At 50.0% G+C, this 15479-nt stretch overlaps 1 protein-coding gene across 4 annotated transcripts in view; it reads left to right on the top strand.

The window, feature by feature from the left end:
- Positions 1 to 15479, top strand: part of NTRK3 (neurotrophic receptor tyrosine kinase 3) — a 470484-nt gene that overhangs the window by 427319 nt on the left and 27686 nt on the right. The window contains exon 16 of one of the 4 annotated variants that reach the window (XM_075557452.1): positions 2131 to 2205. The exons of the other annotated variants lie outside the window; for them this stretch is intronic. Within the exon in view, the coding sequence (XP_075413567.1) occupies positions 2131 to 2205 (75 nt within the window). The remainder of the gene's footprint in view (positions 1 to 2130; positions 2206 to 15479) is intronic. 4 annotated transcript variants of the gene reach the window in all.

The following is a 15479-nucleotide window of genomic DNA, read 5'->3' on the forward strand; positions in this document are numbered from 1 at the left end:
TTCCCTCACGCTTTATCATCTGTCATCTCCCCGGCCTGCCTGCTAGTGAATTCACTCTAAGACCGTGTTTGCCCACATCACTACCTTACAGCCTCTCTCCCTCATTCTACACTGAAAACTCAGTCGCTTCCTTAAAGAAAAATCTTCCGTTGACCTTTCTGTCTCTTCCAGCTTCTGTTTCTCTCCTTGGCTATGAAAATGGGTAGTGTTCATCATTTTTCTTAATTTTTAGACTTCTGATCTTACCACTTCATTAAATATGTTCTTGTGGGGTCACTAATTATCTCATCACAGCCAAATTCAAATGTCTTCCCTCAAATGTAATCCATTTTTAAACGATCTATGGAACGACGTTATTAATAACCCACACTGCCCACTTAATGCTTCATGTTCTTCCTCACTGTCTTAGCAACATGTGGCTTCCCAGTTTATCCTCCTCTTCGGCCATGCTTTACCTCATTCATTGATTTCTCTTCTCTTCTTCCTCTCATTTACAGTTCCGGCACCACTGTTTTAGACATCTACTTAGAAACCCTCGCATTCATTTTTAACGACATTTTACTTTTTGGCCGAAGCTGTTTCCATGTACATTTTCGGCTTCTACCTCTTCTCCCTTCGATTTTTTAATCTGCAAACCTGCCCTGAGCTGGTTGGCAGTGGACACTTGGCCTGTTGGAAATAAAATGTAATCATCCCTCGTAAACTCACCTGCTTCTTAAAGAGTGTTCCCCCCAAATCGAGTCTTCATGGGAGCTGCCATCTCCCCTGTCACTTACCTCTCTGTGTCTTTGTCTCCCCCTGCCATCTTCGTCACCTACACCTGACGCCTCACCAGGTCTGGCGATGTCTTTCTTGACTGCACCCCGCTTCCCCAGGCTCGTGGGCTTGCCCGTCACCTGAATCCAGGCAGTCACCTGAAGCTGCTATCTGAATCCCAACACTGCCGCTCCACGGCACATCAGCCGAACCTCTCCACCTTGTCATCATTTCACTTCTTAGTTTAAGAGTTTTGAATAAATACTCATTTTTCAAAATGCCTGTGGGAACTCATCTTCCCGGCCCTTCCTCCAACAACTGCCCCCCTAAGTCCTACCCTAGCCAACCCATTTCTCAACAGCACTGATTCATGTCCACTTTCGCATGAGACCGTCTTTTCCTAACCTCACTCTCACCCCACACATCTGCCCTTCTCTGCTCCTTGTCTCCTTGTTCCTCGCTGCCGCCATCAGGTTTCAGTGATCCCCACATCCCTGTCTCCCTCGGAGGGTCTCCTCAGTGTCGCCATGTTCACACCCATGACAGCCGCTGCACCATGACCATGCTTCACAGGCCTGTGACTGTTGGCCTTCCGCTTCCCTGGGAGAGCCGTGTCTCCTGCGTGTTGTCATAGCTCTGGACCCACATGGTACATGAGAGAGAGGTGCCACTGCGGGATTACTGAGAGTCCCCTCCTTCACCACAGCCCACATGCCACCTGCTCAAGAGGCCTTTCCTGAGCCATCCTGGGAACTGTGGATGCCCACTCCACTGACAGCAGGGCGGCAGAGCAAGGGGCTCCAGCAGACATCAGCCGGTTAGCAGGCCTCCTTCCCACACCACAAAGGCTGCCAGAGCAAGTGTGGATCCCCCAAAACCGTGGCAAGCTAGGGATTTCTACTCGAAGCAGTCTGGACTAATATGCCCGCGGAAGCTTGGGCGAATGTGCTGTTTCTTTGGATGAAGGGGTAGAAATCCCTAGGTGACATCTATTTTCTTTCAACGGGTTAAAATGCCTGGAAGATCCCTTCTGTCGAGAGCAGGCACTGAGCCTTTGGAGCATCCCCTGCCACATGGTGGTGTCTCTCAAGGAGGCAGCTGGGTGGCCCTTGCAGAGAGTGGAAAGACAGTGTGTGTCTGCCGCACGGTGAGGGCTAGCTCTGGGTGGACTCCTGAATGAGGGGTCTGGAAGTCTTCGCCCATGCTGTGGGAGAGATGTGTGAAGGCTGTGGCCAGGAGAGCGATACTATTCTGTTAAAATACGCCCATTCCCCTTCTCCTCCCTTCTTTCACCTGTCCATGCTTCCTGCCTCTCCCTTCACCCCGTCTCTTCTCTCTCCCCCTGCCCTGCTCTCTCCCCGCATTCACTGTCAGGAAGGGCCGTGCCAGAAGGGCCCGTTCAGCGAGGCGTGGCAGCGGCAGAGGCTTGCAGCACCAGCAGCTTCCACAGTGAGTCTGGATTTCTTTGGGGGGCCAGGGGGCTGGGTAGGGTAATCCACACCCAGACTGAAGGCTTTCAGGCTTTGGAGAGGGTCTTCCATTGGCCAGGGGCGGTGCTTCCAACCTCTCATTCCCTGCCACCCACCATGGTGGCCCCATGGAAGTTTCCTGCCAAAGTCACTGATGTGCTTGGGTTGTCTCATGGGGGCGCAGCATGGTGAGGGGGGGCTGGGGCCATGATCTGCTGACATTCGGGGCTCAGCTGGGAGTGCTGCCGGAGGGAATCTAGCTGCTGGAGGCTCTCTGGAGGTCTGTGTGTGTGGTGGTGGCTGGAGGCTCTGCATGAACTTTGGTTTGGCTGCTTTCTTGCGTTTCCGGAGGGATGGCCTTTCAATGGGGGCTCCTTGACCTGAGAAGAGATTCCCTTTAAGAACTAGGGATGTCACATAAACTGGAGGATCTGAAGAATCAGTGGTCTCCCTCGCCATCGATCTCATATTGAACTTTGCCTGGAAGAGAAAAAAATTATATTCTGAGCACTTAGGAGTCATATCCCCGAGTATTTGCGAGAGACGCACACCCTCCCCATTTTAATTCCCCTACAGTGTCTGGCACGGAGAGGGACATGCTGTAGAGTGGGTGAAAGTTCCATCTGTCTTGCCAAGAATTGGAAATCTTCTTTCCAAAGGGCACCACTCTTTGCTTAGGGGCCGTTTCCTTCTCTGCGGGGAATAGCCTCTTCGGAAAACAAACACCAAAGAATTCACCTACCCAGCCGGGAAGTTACAGCTCTGCCTAGGAAGCACCATTTCTGCTCTCCTTCCACAGGTCAGATGCCAGTTGTGAACAGTGTCCAGTAGGGTTAGTTCTGAAGTGAGACACTTCCCATTTCTAATACCCTGAAGCTGCAATCTTAAGGGCAAGTGCTTGGGGAGGCTTTTACCAGTCCAATCAGTGATTTGGTTAAAGAGGTCAATTAAGCATGGCTCCCTAGATTCTTTTAGGTTGATGTTGTGATAGGTGTCTCATCTTGACATTCCTACCAATCATAGCCTGGAAGTTCACGATCCTTCCCTGCTAATTGATGTGTATTATTAGACTAGATAAGAAAGAGCACGCCTGCCAGCTCAGTGAAGATTTTGAAAGCAGTGCTTTTATATGACATTCCTCTATCGCTTCGTATGCTTTTAAAATACCATATATATTTCCATCAGAACAGGGTCAAGTCTTGGTTTGGGGAGCTCATGAGTATCAAACTGCTGAAGTATCAAATTGGCCAACTATATTAATTAATCCAACAAAGAGATGTGATTAATCCACTGTGCATTTTTGATTGTCCTGGACACTTGGAATGTGTCAGACACTTCTGAGAATAAAAGGGGAAGCTGTTAATAAGAAACTAGCAACCACAGGCATAGATTGGTGAACTGGGCTTTACCGCCCCTTTATCCATGGACCGTGAACTGTTCTGGATGCTGGATTGTTCCCCCCTCCCCCCAGTCACTGTCAAACCCGTTTCCACTCATGGCAACCCCATGTGCCTCAAAGCACAACGGCGATCCATAGGGTTCCCACGGCTCTGAACTTCTTCCGGCAGCAGGTCTCCAGAACTGTTCTTCTGCGGTGCCTCTGAGTAGGGCAAGCCTTTCAGCAAGCCCCTGAAAATGCTTAACTGCACCGCACAGGATGCCAGTGCCCAGGACACGGTTGGAATGAAGTAGACTAAAACGCTTGTCCCTAACAAGAAGACCAACAAAGGGAGACATATAAAGCCTTGGAGAGTAATGGTTCCTAAGAAGACAGCTTAAGCAGAGGAGGAAGATAGACGTCCGATGCCTTGATGCTTGCGGCAGTGGTGCAGGTGGACCTAGTGGCGGGCGGTATGTGTGTGTGCTTAGTTTTAGAGAAGGAGGTTACAGCCATCGAGTTGACTACTGTGTCTGACTTCATTTCACGAAGCTGAGAAGGGCTTTCATGACTTGATTAAGACAAGTCAGACTTGGAAAGTCTCCATCCAAATGAAGGAATACTTTAAAACTCTGGAGTGTCGAGAGCGGAGGTAAGAGAATCAGCTCACGTGCCTGATGGCCCCTCAGCTTCATCTCCTACTGACTCCATGGAGAAAGGTTCAGGAAAGGAATCAAGCTGCGGAGGGGTGAATTTGACGAAGCCCTGGTAGAGAATATTCCCCAGTCTTTCAATTGTACTGGTCATCCAAGATCTCTTAAGTCCCTTCCTTCTTTCATCTCATGCCTTGGAGGAGGGGGAATCAATGTCTGAGTACGTCCCATAGCCAGGCACTTTTCCAGGGATCTAGAGAACATTCATTTGTTCACCACAGAGGACCCCCTAAAGGAGTTGTCATAGCCCCACCCTAAGGATGAGAACATGGACGTATATGCACATGTTGCTGGACCCCATCGAGTTGGTCTGACCCAGGGGCACCCTGTGCACGGAAGCGCCCTTTTTCTAATCCTGCTCTGCCTTCACATGTCTGAGCTATGCTTGAGCCGTTGTCACCGCCACTAAGTCAAGTTTCTGTTATTGAGAGCCTTCCTCTTCTCACTGATCCTCTACCAAGCACGCGGTCCTTCTCTGGGGACTGGACCCGCTGATGAACATGGCCAAAGTACGTGAGACGAAGGCTCACGATCCTCATTTCTAAGGAGCATTCTGACTATACAGAGAGCTAGAAACGAGAGCTAGAGAAAAGATTCACACTCAGGTTGAACTAGGTCAGAAGTGTTAGTGGACCTCGATAATTTTTATCAGCATCCCGGTTACCAAGAAACGGGGGTACAAGAGAGGCAGGGTCCCTGGGGTGCCACATGTCCTTGCACACGGGCTGGTCTGCATGGCTGTCGATATGTTGGGTTGGTTACCCATGTGTTTGATGGTTCTGCATGAAGGTACAGCGACGTCTGCTGCTTTTCCCCAACGTGTGGTCGCTGAGAATGGGGATCGGCGTGGGGAGTTTGGGGAGTAGGAGAGCAACTCTTCTGATCGTGACTTCTTTCTTAGGCAGGAGGCAGAAGCTCGGTTTTAGGGTGTCAGGGCCCTGGAGCTGCGTGCACGTTGGAAGGAGGGATGGTGCATGGTGTCTGTGGCTAGATATCCGGCGTGGGGGCAATGCATGCTGAGCTCTGAACCTGGACAAAGGTTTTTTTCGACAGGAGTCTAAGTGAAGAGTTGAGTTTAACGCTAACCCCCATGCTGTATCTGCCTTTGTGAGTGGACTCCGCAGGCTGACCTCATCCAGCCCTGGGACTGCTATTAGCAGGAAGCAGGAAGTCTCTGAACCACATCTCAGACATTGTGGTTATACCTAGCATCGATACCCATGCAGAGCCTTGTATTTATTTGTGATGCACATTAATATACTTTCGGGAGAAAAATCAGGTGTCATTTGCTTGATGCATAAGATGGGCCCCGTAAGGTTGTGTGGCAAACAGGCTGTAACTTAGATGAATAAAAGAGACATGCTACATGAACAGTGGAATGGTACAAGCAATGGGAGAATTATTTGGGGATATCAATAACCCTCTCCAGTCCCCCCCCTTTTTAATTGGTTGTTCAATTAGCTGTTTTCCGCCTGCTCTGCTGTTATTTCCTTGGCCTTCTGTAGAACATTTATCTAGAGTTCTCAGTGTGGTCAAGGCAGAGACTCTGTTAGTTCCCACTCTGTGTTATTTGGGCACCGAGAAGTCATTTCTCTGTCATTTAGCAAGAATTTTCTTCATCATCGCAATGTCAGTTGTGAATATTACCCAGGCGCTTCAGTGACCCCCACTGTGGTCTTCAAATGATTGGATTCTGGCTCCCCCATCAATTCTTCGCTCTTTAGGGCTTACTCCTGCAGTCTGGTTTCCCACCCCACGTTGATGCTCATGGGCTAAGGTGCACAGGGTCCCGTCGTTCATCTCTGTCCGTAGGAGTCTCTGCTCGGAGTGACTCCTTTCCTGGTAAGAAATGAGCTAGCAAGCAAACTCGCTTTCCTTCTTGAAGATGAACCTGTCTCAATGGCAGTTGCTTCTCCGTGGAGACCCATTTGGGAACAGGGGTAAAGATTCAAAATGTCTTTTTAAATATCAAGTCGAAAGGCGATTACGTCCTTCTCTGATTGCACAAGGCATATCATCCTGCCACGCTCACATACAGGACCTGTCTTAATTCTAGGAAGGGCCGAGTTGTAGCTAGGACAGTGGCCAGGCCTCAGACTCAATGTCTCAATGGCACACAGCCAGCCGTACATGTGCCCCCGTCCAGGCACCTGCTTAGAGAATAGCTCATGGGCATGCCCTTGGAGCCCAGGGGTGTCACTCGGCCCAATCAAGCCCAGCTTTATTAAGGAGTCTGAGAGTACATCCCAGACCCTTTGTAGGCCCCCGACACACATGGGAAATTGAGACAAGCTCTTCTTACTGCGTGTTGGTCTGCTTCAGCTATTGCTGAGGCTGAGAGGGTGGGCTTGGTGGTCACTGAAGGGGTCCGGTCTATCTGGAGTACTGGAGACTGCACAAGAATGTTGATGGAGTGCAAACATCACCACATTTTAACAACCCTGACCTTGTGGAATCCGATGTCCATCTTCTTTTAATTATCCCAAATCTTGTCATTTAAGGTAAGTATGACTGGCATTTGGGGGAAGCCCAACACAATTCTCTGTTAAATCCCTCTTCAGGACACAGTACCTTATGCCCTTCTAAGTTCGGGGACATCGGTTGTGTTGCCAGGACCAGTCCTCTGGGTTCTTACCGAGGGGTTTATCCAGAGATGAGAATGGCAGTTCATCTTTAAACACCTAGCTCCCTTAGCCCTTCATTTTATGAGGGACTGAAAATAGAATTTCTCACAGCAGAGAAAGCTCCAAGGAGAGCTTGACTAAGAGTTACTTGGAATGATGTGCAAGCTTCTCTCTCCAAGGAAGGGAGCGTAGGAGAATCAAAGGGAAGGTGGCAGAGAAGGGAGGGGGTCCTTTTGTGTTGTGCCCCCCACCCCACCCGGCACTATTCAATAGAACATTGGTCCTGGTCTTCAAGATGGACTTCTATAACTTCTTATCCGAGTTCTTTTTCAAGTGGATCATGTCCATTTCTGCCCGCAATTCTTTTGAGACAGATGACTCATGAGAAATCCATATGTCTGGAGGAACTGTGGCATGACCTCCTGTCTGAGGCTGCGTGTGGGAATGACATGATTTCCTCTGTCTCCTTCACCCGGGTCTGCCGAGCATTAGCTGGTTCCTCTGAATTTTGCTTCCTCCTCCCCTCCTGCCACTTACAGCTCACTCTAATGGAAAGTACATGTCTGATGTGACCTCCTGCTGAATCCGGTTAAAGCCGTGCGGTGGCCCAGCAGATGCAGTCATACAAGGAGCCCTTTCAGAGCGTATGCTGGTTTCAGACACACACTGCATAAGCTGTGTCCCAGAGATGCTTTACGGATGATGGCAAAGCCCCGGGGTGTAAATGGCACCCTGCAGACAGCGAAGGACAAAGAAATAGTGACCAACTCGAGCCAAAATGTTCCACTGTTTCATCCGGATTCTTTTGGCCTCCAGGGACAGAAACCTCACCTGACCAACATTCAACCTAAAGGCAATCTGTTATCCTGGAAGATTCCAGGTTTAGAACGATCTCTGATGTGACTTCGTTCCAGGGCCCAAGTCGTGTCCCTGGCACAAGTATGTCGCTTCCTCTTTCTTCCCCTTTTCTCCTTTTTTTGTTCTGTGATTGCTCTGCCTCTCTCTTTTTCTGCTGGAGACAATGAGCCAAGATAAAGAGACATTAATGGGAACTCGATTTTCAAACAATCAAGGCTAATGGATGTTGGAAATGATGACGATGAAGGCTGCCACCGTCGAGCAGATTATCTGGAGCCGAGACGCTCAGTCACGAAGACTCATCTGCATCCTGGAGGCCTCTGCCTCCTGAGCAGAGCAGGCTGGGCACAAAAATAACGCTGTCATTTCTAAAGGAGCCAGGCAGAGGTTATGCGGGGATGGTCGAGAGGGAGGGATTAGGAAGCAGAGCCAAGGGCTGGCTGCCTTTTCCTTGCCTGGGGGGAGCACAGACTGCTGCGGGGGGCATTTTAATGAACACTGTCTGGACTGACGGGGGTTACCACCTTACTTCCGTGCATCTGCCAAGGCTGGGATTTCTGAGTAAACATTCCCATGAGCCTTTGCATAAAACACATCTGTAGATGGCAGGTGCCGGGATTTCGATCACATCTCCTCAGATCTGCCAACCCCTCGTACAGGCCTTCAATCACCTGTACCAGTGGATCTTTCTTCAACTTGAAGAGTGAGTAGATCATGGATCCTAAGACTATTGATTCGGAAACAATCATTTCTCTATTAAACTTGTATCTCAGTCTTTTAAGCTTGCACAAGTTGCTCAAACTCTTTATTTATACAACTGCTCCACCAAAATCCCACTGCCTTCAAATCAGTTCTGTCTCATAGTGACCCTATAGGACAAGCTAGAACTGCCCCATCGGGTGTCCATGGTGGTTAATCTTTCTGGAAGCAGACAGTGCCATCTTTCTTTCATAGAGCAGCTGGTGGATCCAAACCACCAGCCTTTCAGTAATCAACTGCGAATTTAGCCACTACACCCTGCATCTGTAGACTACTGAAAGTAGTCATCGTAGACCCAAGGCATATTGAATGAAGAGACGGTGCATTGAGCTCATTTAGCCTAGAAGCTCACTCACTGCCATTGGATTGATGCCATCTCTTAATGAACCTCTATGACAGGGTAGAACTGCATCTGTGAATTTCTGAAACTGTAACTGTTTACAGGAGTAGAAGCCTCTTTTTCTCCCAAGGTATGGCTGTTGGTTTCAAACTGCTTACCTTGTGGATGACAGTCAATTGCATAACCACTACAATGCTCTGAAACTAGCTGTAATCAGGTCGAGGCTGACTCCTATTGACCCCCGTCTGGCTTCCTGAGACTGTAACTGTTTAAGGGAGTCTAAAGCCCAGCTTCTATCCCTTGGAGCTGCTGGTGGTTTTGAACTGCCAACCATGTGGATTGCAGCCCAATGTGTAACCACTACACCCCTGGGCCTCCTCATGATGATGCTAGCAGAAGCTAAACACTCAATAAGTTGCTATGTTTCCTTTTTCACCGAAGGCAAGCGTGTATGCTCTCACTCCATCCTGACAAAGCCAGGGTATCGTTTGGGACCTCAGATGTGGTGGAAGGAAGAGATTTAAATAAAGTATGATAAGGACTCTTCCTTGGGGGATGAACCAGGCCTTATTCTGGTGGCCTACGTTTTATATGTTGGGCATCCATCTGCAAGGTGGACAGTTTGAAACCAGAAGTGGCTCCACACGTGAAAGATGGGGCTTTCTATTACTATAAACAGTTGCCGTCCCTGAAACCCACAGAGGCAATTCTACCCTGTCCAATCAGGTCACTATGAGTCAGTACTGACTCGATGGCAGTGAGCTTGGCCTTGAAGTCCACTTCTCCTTTGGGGAAACCACCAGGAGACTCTCAGGCGGAGACTTCATCTCAGTCCACTTAACCCAGGACCCAGAAGGCCTTTGCTCCCCTCCCACTTTTCTGCTTTGGAAACACCAATGTGTGTACTACTGACTAGGAATACCTTTGAGAAAACCAGCCCAACTCCTGCACTGATTGCTGGCTTAGCATTTAAGACGTTCTCCTGGGTTCATCTTCAGAACAATCTTCTTCCGCCTTTTGACCTTGGAGGAGAAGCCAAGAAGCAGGTCTTGTGTGTAAAGGGAAAAGGAGCAGCCACAGCTGCAGGCCCCACATTCTGGCCTGGACAGCCAGATGCTGCGTGGAGGTACAGCTTCTCTATCCCTTTCATCTGGGCCTGCCCTTGGCCCACACCCGTGACCCCAGCAGGCACCTTGGGACCCAGTTGGAGAGTGCAGGGCCATGTGGAACGAAGCGAGCCTTCGAATTCCAATTTTCTCACAGGGCTGGAATGGGGCCTTCAAAGTGTATCCATTTCCTGCTTCACCAACCGTAAAGCTTGGGTGCCCCAAAAGTCAAAACTCTAACCACCCCCTACTGATTTTATGTGGACAGAAGGACCTACCGGAGAGCCAGGTGGTGTGATGTAAACTTGACACAGGCCCGGGGCTAAGGAGTTCTGTTCCGTTGTTCTTTGCGGGTTGGCCACCCCACTCCTCCACCCTACCTCCCACCCTCCACACACACATTCCTGGAAGGACAGTTTCCCGGTGCTGCAGATGCTCGGGAGAACCTTAAGACGAGCTGCTGGTCAGTACTCTCGGTGCATTGATTCAGATCAGAAAGAGATGCTTTGGGAGATTTGAAGGGGAGAGGACCCTTGGGAAGCCTCTAATCCAACTATGTCATTATTCCATGGACAATAGGGCTCAGGGGACGTATGTGCCACTGGTACAGGGTGACACATACCAGTAGAGCTGTGGCAGGAGCTCCAGTCACTGGCCCTCGGTCCCAAGGTCATCTCTTTCTCTCCCATGCTGTCCACAGGGTCAGAACTCTGGACTGGACTACTGGAGTCTCTCATGACAGCAGGGGTTGCATGTGTGGGTTCATCAATCCCCTTTCCTGCAATTACTCAGAAATCCCTTGCATGGTGCTAGGAACCTGTGATGTCTAAAAATAGTAGTGAAACTAGCATCTGTTGATTAATCACTTTGCGGTTCACAGGGGATTTTAATGGCGTTTATCACCCACCCACAGGCTCCCCCAGAACACTGGGACAAATTGTTCAAATGTTCACCTTTAAATGACGATGGGGGGTTTTATCGACTACTTCATGTCTGTGGTCCTTCCTGTGAAATATGGGCTCTCTTTTCATTTTCGCTTTTGTTTTCTGAGTCCCATTTTCCATTGGGCAGGAAGCCCTGGCGGTGCAATAGTTACGGGCTAGGTTGTGGTTCGCGTGGTCGGCAGTTCGAAACCAGCAACTCCTCGGGAACAAGACTGAACTTCTTACTCCCGTCAACAATTTCAGTCTCAGCAACCCAGAAGGGGGCGCTATGAGTGGGCACTGACTCTCTTAATGGTTTGGTTTGGGCTCCCTTGGGTAAGTTCGGCTGCTGTAGAGTCAGTTCGGACCCATGGGGACCCGGTGTGCTACAAAGGAGAGCCTTCCAGGGTGTGTTCTTGGCCATCATCTTCACCGAAGTAGACCACCAGCCCTTTCTTCAGCAACATCGCTGGGTGGGTTCTAATGGCCCATCTTTGCCATAGTCATTCAGTGCACCCCCCATAAAGAGAGACACTGAGTTATTAAGAAAGCTCTGGACTCATGCAGCATCTGCTTTGGCTCATCGCCCCCCTCCCTGCCCCCTCCTTGGACGGCAGCTAAATCAGTGGATGCATGGGAAGCTCCTCTCCAGCTCAGAGCAGCGAGCTAAGGCCTCTCTCGTCTAAGGGGAACTGCAGATTTTTGACGTAATTTCCCACGATGCTCCTCCCGCTTCCCCTTGCCTGGGGATGTAGCCATGGATGGTCAGGCTTTGCTGCAGTATGTATTGTTTACTGAAGTAATTAAAATATGCAGAGTGTGTTCCCTGCCCCCCAGTTTGTGCTTCTTCCCCAGCAACTTCTGGCATTGTGAGGTGGCAGCTAATAAACCAAAAAGGGGCCCAACGGCCTAAGACTCCCTCCAGCGAAAAATGATTAATTTGGAGTGGCTTGAAAGGAACAGATTTTACCCCTAGTCACAACTGTGCTTTGCTGACTGATCTGTCGGGCTGACAGTAAGTGTCATCACCCACCGACTACAGGTGCTTTGCTAGGGGACAGCGGATGCCAGGGAAGGGCCGAGGGAGGACGCGAGAGGTCGGTTTGCTCATAATAGCAGTTCAAAAGCAGAAAAGGCTTTCCGTCATTCCCTGGGGTTGCCCTATATGCAAGAACAAGAGTCAAGCCCCTTGACATGGAGTTTCTGGTCAAGCCGAGAGTCTCCCTGCCCATCGCCATTTCCATCTCCCCCCACACGTGGCTAGGCAGTGGTAGACGTATGGCTTGCTACGTGAGCCGCAGGGCTTCGTTTCTTGGTCAATGCACCTGAAGCACAGCCTCCCTCCGAATGTCAGCAGAGGCTCCCCTCGCCTGTTGCCAGACTGCTGACCAGGTTTCAGCAGAGCTTTCAGAGTCAGATGGGCTAGAAGAAAAATGAAAACGGCTGGCAGGTTGGTTTTGAGAAGCTTGCCAATGAAAAACCCCTAGAATGAGAACTGACTCTGGCCACAGGCTTCCCACAACGGGACGCTTCAAAAAAGAAGGCTTGGAGCCTAAGAGGAGAGAGGCCGTGGTTCGCTTGCTGGAAATAGGACAGAGCCACAGAGGTCTGATCCCCACCCAATGTTAAGATTGGCACGGCACCTGGCAACATTTGGCTCTGTGGTGTGTGGGGTGACCATGGGTCGGTACTGGGCTCTGGGGAAGCTAACAACAAGAAGTCACACACGGAGGAATTAAAAAGCGATTCTCTCAAATTATCCAAGTTCTATACCTAGAGAACGCGTCTTGCCTATATTGATGAAGAGGATAGTGTTACTAGAACTCCCACAAGTCTTAGTGGGAGTGTTCCTGCTCGACACATATGGAGGCTGACCGTGTACCAGCTACTAGGTGAAGTGCCTTCTTGAATCCTCACAAGCTAATGTCTAACAGGTGGGGAAACTGAGACTTACAGACGTTACAGACTTTGCTGGAGTGATATGACCATACATTCACAACCGTGTGCCTGATTCCAGACTGGAATGACTTTCTGTCTCTGCCGTACAAGGCTGCCTAAGAATGAACCTCCTCCTTCTCTCACCCTCCCTCTGTACCTTCTAGTCTTCCTGTGAACTGTCCTGCCCTTATCTGAAGCTCTGAGAAGAGCTCACAGAGTAATGAGATTGGCCCAGGCCCAGGCCCAGGCCTTGCCTCCATGTACCCTTCCATGGGGACTCAGGTGCTTGCTTCCTCCCAGCCCACCCCCTTCAGGAATGCCTGACTCTGAGAGAGGAGAGCAACAGAAACCACAACCACATCGCCACAAGAAGGTGGGCAAACGTCTTCTAGAGACAGTCTGGAAGCAGCCCTTGATTGTGGCAGATACCCAACCATCATGGGAAGCACTGCTATTGCAAGAAATCATGCCACACCTGCTCACTTACAAGGGGAATTCCATGCTGTTGGCTATAAAGGTCCCCTGATGAATCTTCACAAGCTTCTGCTGAGATCAGTGGAAATACGGAGCACCGCTCGCTTAATGGATGCTGCGTACAGCCATCGGTCCCCAGGGTGGTGGAGAGCTAACACAGAGGGTGGGCAGGGTCTCCAGCATCCAAGTCTTGGGTCTGAGTCACAGACCCCAAAGAGAGCAGGTCAAGGGTGGTGGGAGGTTGCTGATGTCTCAGGGTTAGAAATACTTCCATTCAAAGAGCCAGCTAGTTTGCCCCCTCATCCAAAAGTTTTTGGCTTAGAAATGAGGGTCTCCTTGGCATGTGAGGGAGGCTCCTTCGCTGATGGTGAGAAATTCTCTTTCCTTCATGACATCAATGATGCATTTCTGCTCCAGCTCAGAGGCACCCACGCCCACAAGGAGGAAGGCGACCTAGTCTTCAGGATTGTTGGTCTCCTCAAGTCCATCGTTACAGCCACTGTGCACTCGCAGTGTTTTCCAACCTGGAGAAGGTGGTCAAGCACTGCCTTGGGCCATTTGGTTGTGAGTTCTAGGGTTTTCATTGGCTAGTTTCCGAAAGCAAACCACCAGACCTTTCTTCTTCAGAAGGTTCTGCTGAAACCCACCCAGCAGAGTGGCCTTGCTGGCATTGAAAATACTGGGGGCACAGCTTTCAGCACCATAGCAAAGCTCAGACCACCACAGCAGGACGGACTGGCAGGGATGGCAGTTGGTGCCCATTTTCCATCCATGCACCATTGGGCCCAACCTTAGGAGTTCAGGCTCCTAAGATGGCATGATTAAACTAGAATCCAGGAATGAAGACATCAATGCCATTATCGCTAAGCCTTGAGTCAATCCATGGGAGGTCTTGTCATGAATGTTGGCGGCTGGACTGGTGGGGTTGTGGGGGGGAGTGTACAATTCCTAGCTAAACTTACCTTTCATGGATAAAGGCCCATTAAATTGTCGGTCTTATTAAATCCAAACCAGCTCATTCTTCTTCTTGTTCGTGTCATGAGGCCTCACGCACAGTGTGCGCAGTCATTGCGCCTCAGTCCAAAGAGGAACCCGCCTAGCCTAACAGGTCCAATCTTGTCTGCCCTGGGCTCTGCTGGGGTGGTTCGTTCTGACTGAGCCCTGCTTGTCTAAACAGGCAGCTTATCCCCAGGGCCCCAAATAGCTGCCACGGTGACCCTGGAAGGCCCACTTTCAAATTGCTCCCAGTGCTTGTAAGTGGAACTGTCTTGACCGGGAAGGGCATGGGGTGTGCAGCAGTCAGCTCTCAGCTTGGGCTCTACCAGTGACTTACTGCCATATCACCCCTGCACTGGTTCCCTCATTCCTACAGTGGGGCAAGTTGCCTCATTGCTAGAAGGACCGCTGGGCAAAAAGCAATGTCCTGGCAGGGGTGGGGGCTATGGTGGGGGGAAACTGTAAGGTGCTAAACAATAAGCATAAGCCATACTACTGAGGAATCAGTGTCTCCTGAGGATGAGTAGACTTACCATACTATGCGGGTGTATACGACATCAAAACTGCCACGCTCCTGCTTCATTCCCTGTCTCATGCTATGTCCGTATGTATTGTGGGATATGCATCATTGTCCCCGTTGAGCTGTGAAGCAGCTTAGCCACTCAGAGGTTAACTGCATTATGTAAGGTTATGCTGGTCCCTGGGTGGGATTCATGGGTGAAGCGCTGGACAATTAGAGGAAAAGTTGATGATTGGAGCCGTCCAAAGGTGCCCCGGAAGAAAGTCAGAGCTTTGAAAGTCCCACGTGTCCATTGTACTCCACTCTAGGATTGGTCCAGTGAAAAATTATCCCGTAGCGTTTCATTACCCATTACTATTTAGCAAAACTCCATGTTGCTGGGTGTGACTCCAATCTGACCCATGGATCTGAACTGGGTTGATACTTCTAGGTGGGTCCAGGGTAGGGAACTTTTTCAACACCATTCCTGCAGTTTGTTTTTCCCAGGGGGTAGAATGCCAAGTCTAGGCATTTGGAAAAGAAAATGAGGCCCAACTTATTATTTTTCAACCCACCTCTTTGGACTTACAATGTCTGCTATATAAAAAATGTATTGCTTGGGGGCAGCAAAGGCGAGTGAGGGCTT

This window comes from Tenrec ecaudatus, chromosome 9, assembly GCF_050624435.1.
Source record: "Tenrec ecaudatus isolate mTenEca1 chromosome 9, mTenEca1.hap1, whole genome shotgun sequence".
Lineage (NCBI taxonomy): Eukaryota > Metazoa > Chordata > Mammalia > Afrosoricida > Tenrecidae > Tenrec > Tenrec ecaudatus.